Source organism: Mercurialis annua, linkage group LG7 (assembly GCF_937616625.2).
Source record: "Mercurialis annua linkage group LG7, ddMerAnnu1.2, whole genome shotgun sequence".
Classification (NCBI taxonomy): Eukaryota; Viridiplantae; Streptophyta; class Magnoliopsida; order Malpighiales; family Euphorbiaceae; genus Mercurialis; species Mercurialis annua.
The window spans coordinates 2,551,904-2,562,574 of record NC_065576.1 but is presented as its reverse complement, the minus strand read 5'-3'; the positions used below and the strand labels follow the sequence as shown (position 1 = coordinate 2,562,574).

Here is a 10,671-nt window from a genome sequence, read left to right as displayed (position 1 = left end):
CCGGATCGAACCCAAAATTCCAGGAACACATTTGGAGTGTCTTTCCATCGGCTAGGTCTCATTAGCCCTAATGATTACAAACTACTAAATATATAGAAACTAGTCGAAAGCCCGCGCATTTGCGCGGAATTAAATTTATATATTGTTTGTGAGTGATTGAATTTTGAAATAAGTAATATAAATGATTTTTAAAATTCAAATACATAATTTATGATCTAATAAAAAAACTATCTAACAATCCTAATAATGAATTGTTTTAAAATATTGAATATGTATGATATATTTTTTCCATTTTATTTTTTCGATTGGTATTTGTTATTTATCTCTCCAATGATCTTTTTGGTCTATCTGCAACTATTTTTGGTAATGAAATGTGGATCAGGTACCATACTTCTCAATATTTTACGATATTCATCAAAAAAAATTGTGTGATTTGGTTTTTTCCGCAATAGATAATAGAATTGATGTTCATATTCCACTGTAAAATGCGTGTTTGATTACCACATAGACCAAACTTGCATATGCATGTTTCCTTTTTTTTGTAAGACTGCTTTAGATTACGAAGTCTTTGTACTAATTTTTCTGCAAACAAATATTGATAGATTCCAATAACAAAAAGAACAGATTTTAATATCATATCATATTGATTTTATTTAACATGGCATATGAATAATAAAGAAACTCAAGGTTCAATTTTTTTTAGATAATTTGAATTTTGAGCTGCAATATAAAATTTGAATGACCTATAAAAAAATATAAGTGATTAGGTTATTTATTTTTTATATTGAAAATAAATTACTAAATTAGCTATACCTACGCTAATTGGAAATATCATAAATCATCTATGCTTGATTTTTTCATTTATATAGCTATTTTTGGAAGGACTTTGAAAGAAAATATCAAATTTTTCATATTTATTTGTATAAGTGACACTTCATATGCAGAAAACAAAATAAAATATGAAATTTGCATCAGTATAATTAATGTTATAATAGTAGTGATAATACGATTATGTAGTACTTTATAATATTAAAGTCTTAATTATATTTAATATTTTGTCAATAAAAGAAAGCTTGCAACTGAGAGGAGAACGTTAAAAAAAATCTTTAAATATTTTACTAAATGGAACTTTATATTGTACAGTAGTTTTATTAATTCCAAAAAATTGTGATATATATATATATATATATATATAAATAAATTATTATTATTTCTCGCATTGAACTTGGTATCTAATTTGCAGTAAGATTCAATTGGAAGCATACATATTACACATAAAAAAATTTAATTACCTCTACACCCATATTAATTTTATGATAGTTTTCACCACCAATTTTTGATAGTTTTGACCATCAATTTTTGACACATAATTACCTCTACCCATATTATTTTATTATCAAATCTATCTCCCATTGACGTAAAAGAGAACATTCCATTGTACCTCCTGCTATTGTTTATATAATGACATCTTCTTCTTTTGTTTTCATTATTGAGTATTTTTTTATAAAATTTGGAGGATCTTTCATTAGAGGAAGTTGAACTTTACCTTGCATGCAACATAATGAAAATTTTCGATGAGAATTTTTTTTGTTTCGTTCACTCCTTTCTTCAAACTACAAAACTGCATCACAAAACTCATATGAAAGTTGGTCTTCCGAAATCCCGAGTTACAGTAATATCTGTACAGTTAAATAAAGTAAACTAACATGAATATACATTTATAAATTTAAAATAAAGGTGTCATTTAGAATTTTATATATAGAATTTTTGACATTGCATTTCTCTTTGTCATCAATTTTTTAATCTAATAGCTCTCGCTTGTTTTACAAATTGTTTATCTACAAACAAAAATATATGAAAACAAAGGCCAGGAGAATATAAAGAAATAACTTAAGATTGGTGCAAACATGCATGACATGATAAAAAAAATTAAAGTAGAGATTGATATCTGTATATAATACCTAACATACAACTTTTAAGTTCCGAAAGAGTTGAATTACTATTTGAACCTTGCATGCAGTTTGTAAATTTCAAAGGAGTTAAAGTACCATCTGTATAGTCGAATAGGGCAACTATTATGAATAAAATTTATGTATAATCAAAATAATAACATCATAAAGTACCAATGAGTTATATCTCAAATGGTATAAGCGCTAAACAACAATCTGCTAGGTTGTGGAATCGATTTTTTCCCACAAGCGCTCCCCTCTCTTCTAATTATATAAAAAAAATAACATCATAAAGTGCCTTACCTATAATATTTGTTGTTAATGCATTTTTTTTTCTTGTCAAAATTCTTCTTCTATTAGCCTTTGCTTCCTTTGTGAATTTTTTTATCTACAAATTAAATATCATGTAGGTTATTGAACGCTGTAGGTAACAGAACCAAGTGAAAGAAGAGAAAATAGACATTTATTAATTCTTACCAGAACGTATAACATTTGCTATGATAATTGTCCTTTTTCTTGGAGGCATAGTAAAAACAGATTGTGGTCTCCAATCGTTGACTATAAAAGAATAAAATTTTCATAAAAATAAAACGAATAACATAAAAAGAAAAATTTCATTTAACTTTTTTTTTATCTGATCATGAGGTGTCCTGAACATGTTCCAACTATGAAACGGCATCAATTTTCATAAAAATAAAACGAATAATATAAAAAGAGAAATTTCATTTAACTTTAACATAAAACTAAACACTTCATATTTATTAACTATATAATCCATTGAGAATGTGGAGGACAAAATCAAGATTATATTTTCCACTCGCAAAATATGGAATAAGGGATTTCTTTTTCAATCATTACAAGAAACACTAATTACCTGAAACTTTCACAGACTACCTTGATGTTAATAATGTTATACCGTCAATTCTCTATTATAGGGATAGTGCTATAATAAATCATTCACACAGTAATAAATCATCAATCCATAAGAACTGTGAAAAGATTGGTTGATTATAAGAACTGTAGTTTGATTATAAAAATTATTTTTATTTATTAAAATAGGTGAATTTTACCGTCAAGGCTCTAATGATCTATTAATGTGTGAATGCATTCTAACACTATCCCTACAAAAGGCTCTAATATTAACCGAACTAACCAATTTTTTCACAGTTTTTCTAATCAAACTGCAATATGAAAATATCATTCTAATTGAATGAAATATTGGGATAGTGCTCCAGTGGTTTAATTTTGTTTATTTTCGCATAACATTCCAATGCACCCAGCAGATCCTTCTTCTTTAGCTTTATTCCTTACAACTTTCACGTTGAGAATTACTACATGCCTCTTCAAGGCTCTAATTTAGTTAGAATTCATTCACACAGTAACAATAAGCATTAATTTATGAAGATTAATATGAAAAAATTATTGTAATTGAAAGATGGAGAAAAAATATACCTTTTGAAGTTTAATGTAGATGAAGATGGAAGAGCTAATTTTTAGTACGTAGGGTTATGTAAATTTAATTAGTAAATTAAAAGAATGAGTAAATAAGTGTTTTGAAAAAATTGGTAACTAACAATAAATAAATTAAGATAATTATAAAATTTAATTAAAATAAGTATTTTGAAAAAGATGGGAACTAACAGGAATGCTCTATTTGGTGAGAATGAATGAGAGGGCTCCGTTGGTCCTCTCAATTATATAATATATAGATATAGATGTGTAAAAGAAACTCTTAAAATGAAAATAAAATCAATTACGCACTTTTTCTCTCAAGTATTTGAACAATTGAACCTATGGTTAAGTAATTTTATTATTTCGGTCACTTGTCTACGAAGGTTGCATGCATTGTTGGAATTAATAGTCAAAGTTTTATCCAATAGGTTCATATAGTTTAATACATATATTTGCAAAAAATCCTATAGTTAATTTATGATAAAAATATATATCTATGTAACAACACTATAATTAGTCAAATATATATATATATTATAAACTGATTAAAAGTTCTGAGTATAAGGTCATGGTGAATGAGATGTGTTGATTAACTAATTGACAAGTAAGAAAAATTGTTGCCACTAAAATTGATTTTTCTTGCATTAGTACAAGACAACCGACGTCAATTTCAACTACCACACATCAGCTCCTAATCGCACACTAATCATTTTCTTTTAAGTTTCTTGCTAAATAATAATTTTGTAAAAGAAATATAATGTCATAGCAATAATATACAATTTGTCCGCACGAGTTTGATTTAGTGATTTATGTTAAAATTGCGGGTTCAAACTCCAACTACGCTCTAAAATATGGAGTGGTTGAGACTGAGCTGCTGATTATTATAGTCCAAATTTGCCAATTATGTGAGCTTTTGGGCGGTTTATATTCCGAGAATTAACTATAATTTTGAACTTTATTTAGAGAAGTGAGTCATCAAAAAAAAAAGTTTATATACAATTTATAAATGTTCGTGTTTTTTTACATTTTGTTGGCTAGATGTTTAATTAAAAAAAACTCATTTTATTATTTTTTTTTTTAAATTATTCTCACTCGAGCCAAATAAATATTTTTAAATACAGAAAATAATTAGTTTTATTTACACATTATTTTGTAGCTGTTGAAAGAATATGACACATATATAGACATGACTTTGACTTTTTCGATGCGTTTTCCAATTGATTTTATTGATATATTTTATACGTGACACTCATTTCATTATTATATTATTTAATCCAAGAACCCACTTATATAAATAAAAATAATGCCATGCGGTAGAGCAAAAAATATGGGATGATAATTATAGATGGGGTATCTGACCGACAAATCAAGATTATTTTACCATTCTTTGACCTTTGGAGGAAGTATCAACTTAATCAAAGAGGCTATTACAATTTACAACACCATTTTAAGTTCTAAATGAATTTCTTAAAAAAAAATGGGAAAAGTAAAAAAAAGTTTATTGCATTGACCGGATGGACGATGGATCACTGATTTAATTACTAAATGCATCTAATTATTAAAATAATAACAGTAAAATAATATTAAAAAGTAAAATAATTTTTAAAATAAAACACAAAAACAATAATAATAAAAAGAATATTCAAACTAAATAAATAATCATTTTTAGTAAATCTGATATGATTGGTTGATCTTATCCGAGGAGAAATTCTTGGATAGACTTAGTCTATCACATTATCCGTGTACTAAACCTATCACATTATGACACATTATGTGATAAACTTAATTCACAGATGATGTGGTTGATTAAGTCTACTTAAAGAAAATTCTTTATCCGAGTTTTAAATATTAGTTCTATATAACATTCGACTTAAAAAATGTGAAATGATTTAAGTAGTTTATAATGTCTATGGTTTAGCTATTAAATTGATTTGGATTAACCATTTATTACAAATATTCATGACATAATTTTAGAGGCTTAATTATTCGTTTGGAAAAAATATGAGGATGTATCAGTACATTTTGCCTCTTTCTTTTTTCCATAAATTCATGAAAACGTGGCAATATTCCATTAGAAAGGCCAATAACAAGTGAAATCATAGCTATAAGCAAAGCTTGACTTTGTGACTGACAAAACAGATTTGGTAACAATAATACTGTCCACACTCATCAAAAACTCACTCTTTCACTACCAAACTGTATAAATATTTTTATAAATAAAACATAAACCAGAAGCTGCCATTTAAATTTTTCATCAAGAAAAAAGATTCATAATTAAATTTTTTTTGACATTTTTTGGTGATTTATGTGGTGGAAAAGAATTTGAATAAAGGACCCACTTGTGTAAAAGGAGCAAGAAATTAAGAAAGATTATGAATTCAACAAACAAACCAAGTGGGCCATTTGATTTCCTCACTCTGTAAACAATTCACTTTCTCTCTCTAAGATTTGTTTTTCCTTCTTTGAAAAAGATTTGAACTTTTTAATTATTTTTTTCTTCTGGTTTGATGGGGTTTAAAGAAAGTTAATATAAAGGTAATTAATTATGTTTTGATTCAAAGTTTCTTTCTTTTTTTGATTCTTCATCTTTTTATCCAATACCCTTTTCTTTATCTTTTCGAGGAAATTAAAGTAATATTTTTTTGTCAGGAATTTGGATGCTTTGCTACTCAAGATGATGTTCAATTTGGTTTTATATGTCAGCTGATTCTATGCATTGGTGGATATTGGGTGATGTTTCTGATATTGGATCCATCAGATTAATTTGTTTCTGCAAATTTTTGATTAGTTTGAGGTAAGATTTTGAGTTGATGTTGACTCTTACCAGTTCTTGTATTCATTCAATATCTAAAATTGAAATATTTTGATTATATCTTGTTAAATGCTTATAAATGAATAATGGGTATTTTTTTTAAATATTACTAAGGCCAAGAATTTGTTTCTATAATTTACTAGTACTTGTTTTATGTAAGATTTGCTTACTTATTGTAATCTTTGAATTTTGTAAATCTTTTTGAGAAAATATGTCTTAAATGCAGTAGCCATTTTGTTTTTTTCTACTCTTAACTTTTCTTCAGCAAAATATTTTCCAGGTTACTGCTGAATAAATAGTTCAGTACTTCAATTTATGGGCTGGCTAACCAAAATTTTCAAAGGTTCTAGCCATAAAAGGCAGTATCATGAGAAGTATGGAGAAGACCACTGGGATGAGCCTCGCCGTTCCGGGGTATTAACTGTTCTGCTCTTCATATATTTCCTCATAATCATCTGCTTATTTATGTATTATAATAGGCTTCTGTATGATCTATGACAGAGCTTGATAAATTTCGTGACACAAATGAATGTTTCTGCATTCTTGCATGAACTACATGATGATAATTTCTGATTAAGTATTTCTGATTTGCGCTTAACTTAGATTTCATGAAAAAATTGAATGCAGGATGATTTGTCGGATTTTGATAAAGACGAGATTGAATGTGCTATTGCACTTTCTCTTTCTGAAGAAGATCATAAAGGAAAAAAGGTTATTGGTAAGTTGCTCTACTGTTCCTTTTCTTACTTCTTGGTTGTGTTGTGTCCTTCTCAAGTTGTAAATTGTAACGCCCTTTTTCAGCAGAAAATCATATCAAATAACTATGATTTATCGTTGAGCCTATCTGAAATTTACCATTCAGTTGGCTCATTTGTGTCTGCACGGAAACAAAAATGTTATGTTTTTGGAGTTATAGAAGCATTTCTAGAAAGGAAAACTAAACGCGCCGGAAGTTTTGACTCGATAATTTCCGTGCAATATAGTAATGCGTTAATGTTTGTTTGCTTCTTCTCTTGTATTTTTTTTTGGTTGTATAATTTTGGGGTAGGAACACATGTTTCTAATATCAATATGCTATCCTTATCGATGTCAATTGGATCAGAGGAAGTCAGCGATTCGGATTCCCTACATTCAATAGACGACGAAGAAGAAACGGTAGTGAGAGATGAGGAAGAGGAAAGACGGGAGAAAGCGGAGGAAGACGAAAGACGTGCAAAAGTGGAGGAAGATGAAAGACGTGCAAAAGCAGAGGAAGACGAAAGACGTGCAAAAGCGGAGCAAGAGGAAAGACGCGCAAAATCTGAGGCAGAAGAAAAGCATCAAAGAGCTCAATTGGAGGAGGATTTGCAGCTTGCCAAAGCTCTACAAGATAGTTTGAATGTGGAAAATGAATCACCTCCTCGATACGATTTCGGAAATTCATTTTCACCATTTCCGTTTCTGTTTCCGTCAGGTTACAGGTACTATACTAAACACTAGAAAGGAGTATTTGTCGAAGCTAATGTGCAACTTAAGTTTAACTATACTGCTGCATGCAATCTGTCTGCTCAGTCCTTTTTTCCCTTTCCTGAACATTGCAGATTCTTTTAAATTTGATCTTATTATAAACAATGATTTATATGTAGGATATGTGTCGGGTGCAACGCAGAGATTGGTCATGGGCGTTACCTGAGTTGCATGGGTGGTGTTTGGCACCCTGAATGTTTTTGTTGCAATGCTTGTAATCAGCCAATTAGTGATTACGAGGTCCATAGCTTCTTCAACTTTGTTGATGTTTTGGTTTAAACTTTTTAGAGAACAATGCTTCAATTCTCGAGTATTTTTGCATTGTGATATGTTGCGGTATCAAGTAGCTGCCATATGTTTACTAATTTGTAATTTCTTTTGTGGTAATAGTTTTCTATGTCTGGAAATCGCCCTTTCCACAAAACGTGCTATAAGGAGCGCCATCACCCTAGATGTGATGTTTGCAGCAACTTTGTAAGTATTTATGTCAGGTTCAAGACACTCGGCAACATATTTTTTTCGCGAGTATTACTAAAGATGTTCAATTTGTGCACTTCAGTATTTTCATTCGTATTTGACCTTGCATAATGCAGATACCAACAAATCCATCTGGGCTCATCGAGTACAGGGCACATCCTTTCTGGCTCCAGAAATACTGCCCTTCGCATGAGCGTGATGGGACACCTCGGTGCTGCAGCTGTGAAAGAATGGAGGTCAGTTGAAAGAACACTAGTCTTATTTCTTTAATAAAAAATGTAGTTTCTGTAGGAACTGGACGATCCTTTTTGATCAAATACCTAGCGACAAACTCCTATCTTCCTTTATTTGGTTAAAGATACGTAACTTGTGTTTTGGTGCAGTCGAGAGATGCAAGATATCTATCGCTAGATGATGGTCGGAGGTTGTGTCTAGAATGCCTCGACTCAGCAATAATGGATACTCATGAATGCCAACCTCTTTATTTTGAAATACGAGAATTTTACGAAGGTTTAAATATGAAAGTGGAGCAGGACGTTCCTTTACTTTTGGTTGAGAGACAAGCTTTAAATGAGGCCATGGAAGGAGAAAAGAATGTAAGAGATTATGATCTGATGTTCTTGTAATTTGATTGCAGGAATGTGTTTAACATTTATATTTTGGTTTTGTTGTGGCCAGGGTCATCATCACTTACCTGAAACCAGAGGACTCTGCTTGTCAGAAGAGCACACTATCACCACTGTAAATTTTCTGTCAGACCTCATAGTTTCAAAATTCAACTATCTAGTTTGCAATAATTACGGATGAGAAAATCCGAACCAAATTCGATTCGGCTTGACAATACAAAAAAATTTAAGTTCTTCTGTTGGTTCGGTTTTGGACATACAAAATCCAGTTCAGTTTTTGTACAAACCGGCCCAGGCCAGAAAATGAAGTTCTCTACATCCTTGTAAATTCGGTTTAGTTCAGTTTGGTACAAAGGAACACACACCCCTAGCTATTTTATTTCCATATTGAACTGGAATGTGATATATATGTCAACCATCTTACTAGGTCTCTAGGAGGCCAAGGATTGGGGACGGTTTTCGGTTCATAGATCTTATAACCGAGCCTTATAGGCTGAGCCGTCGGTGTGAAGTGACTGCAATTCTCATTTTATATGGCCTTCCCAGGTATGTATACAAATCATTGATGATCATTATCAGAATATATATTCAGAATATACATTCTAAAACTTCTATATGCATACTTGATACAGATTGTTGACAGGTTCGATCCTCGCTCACGAGATGATGCACGCATGGCTTCGACTAAAAGGTTTTTCTACATTTTATTACATATTCACACTTTTAGAAGTCTACATTGATTGACTAAGTAGTAGTATTGAAATACGACAGGTTATCCGAATCTACGCCCGGAGGTCGAAGAAGGTATATGCCAGGTCATGGCTCATATGTGGCTTGATTCTGAAATTTACTCTAGTTCTGGAGACAATGCTTCATCATCAGCGTCATCGTCGTCATCAGCATCTTCGTCATCGTCATCACCGTCCTCATCAGATTCATCTACATCGTCAAAGAAAGGAAAGCGGTCCGATTTCGAGAAGAAACTCGGTGAATTTTTTAAACACCAAATCGAGTCGGATGCATCGGAAGCCTATGGTGATGGATTCAGGGATGGGAATAAGGCAGTACTGAAATATGGTCTCAGGTCTACCCTTGATCATATTCACCTGACAGGATCATATCCTCTCTGATTTAGTCATTGATTGCTACAACAATAAAATTTGAAATACTACAACAATAGTTTATAATCCACTCTCATAAATACCTCTATACTGTAAATAATAAAGTGAAAAAAAAAACTTAGGAGATTTAATAAGCTAATGCTTTTGGAATTGGCAATTTAAATGTTATAGCAATATGTGAAACTTCACACATAAATGTAAATTGCACTTGAATATCAACTTTTTACTTGAATTTTATCATATATGGTCTGTTTTTATGTTGTTAAAGTAAGGTATAAATTATATTTAATTTAATTTGTATTCTTTAAAATATTTCAAATTTCAAATTTAATCTAAAAAAATAGAATTTTATTTTGCTGTGCTACTTTAACATTTATGTAAAATACATTATAGAGAGTTGAATCAAGATGCATGGTATAACTGTAAAAGGTGTAAACAATATGATAACCAACAAAAGTTTTTTCAGTTTGCCCTCTGAATTTCGAACAAAAGATCAATTTAGATCAAGTTGATGGCTTTAAAAAAAAACCACTACGAACTTGACATTTTGCCTTGTTGTACCCCCTCAAATAAGTTGTCAAAAAATAATAGGTTCGTTATATACAAATTTGAGCTCATGTGTCAAAATAGTATTGTACAATTTGAAATTGAATGGGAATGGGTAAAACGAGACAAAATACTAGGGTGTTTTTTTAAAACCACAAACTTGGCTTTAATTGATCTTTTGT

At 30.3% G+C, this 10,671-nt stretch overlaps 1 protein-coding gene and 1 long non-coding RNA gene across 4 annotated transcripts; one reads left to right on the top strand and one right to left on the bottom strand.

Annotated features, from left to right (window-relative positions):
• Positions 1-1,519: 1,519 nt before the first annotated feature.
• On the bottom strand, positions 1,520-2,509 carry LOC126654585 (uncharacterized). Its single transcript, XR_007632651.2, has 3 exons — positions 2,427-2,509; positions 2,253-2,337; positions 1,520-1,679 (listed from the first exon to the last, which is right to left on the bottom strand). It is a non-coding gene; the product is annotated as an uncharacterized LOC126654585 (long non-coding RNA).
• A 3,037-nt stretch (positions 2,510-5,546) lies between these two features.
• LOC126656010 (protein DA1-related 1-like) lies at positions 5,547-10,210 on the top strand. Of its 3 annotated transcripts, none has more exons than XM_050350445.2 (13): positions 5,547-5,936; positions 6,051-6,195; positions 6,494-6,636; positions 6,841-6,931; positions 7,316-7,673; positions 7,839-7,959; positions 8,110-8,193; positions 8,313-8,432; positions 8,580-8,792; positions 8,875-8,937; positions 9,250-9,368; positions 9,455-9,513; positions 9,594-10,210. In XM_050350445.2, exons 3-13 carry the CDS (start codon positions 6,529-6,531, stop codon positions 9,950-9,952), a joined length of 1,695 nt encoding a protein of 564 aa, XP_050206402.1. In that variant the 5' UTR covers positions 5,547-5,936; positions 6,051-6,195; positions 6,494-6,528; the 3' UTR covers positions 9,953-10,210. The 3 variants fall into 3 exon arrangements, with proteins under 3 accessions (XP_050206402.1, XP_050206401.1, XP_050206403.1); XM_050350444.2 differs by having other exon boundaries at positions 6,479-6,636; XM_050350446.2 differs by having other exon boundaries at positions 5,549-5,936; positions 6,479-6,627.
• Positions 10,211-10,671: the final 461 nt, after the last annotated feature.

Coding starts and splice junctions, on each gene's coding strand:
- LOC126656010 (XM_050350445.2), top strand. CDS start 6,529: ATGGGCTGGCTAACCAAAATTTTCAAAGGTTCTAGCCATAAAAGGCAG. Junction 6,637..6,840: donor GCCGTTCCGGGGTATTAACT/GTTCTGCTCTTC, acceptor AATTGAATGCAG/GATGATTTGTCGGATTTTGA. Junction 8,938..9,249: donor AAGAGCACACTATCACCACT/GTAAATTTTCTG, acceptor CCATCTTACTAG/GTCTCTAGGAGGCCAAGGAT.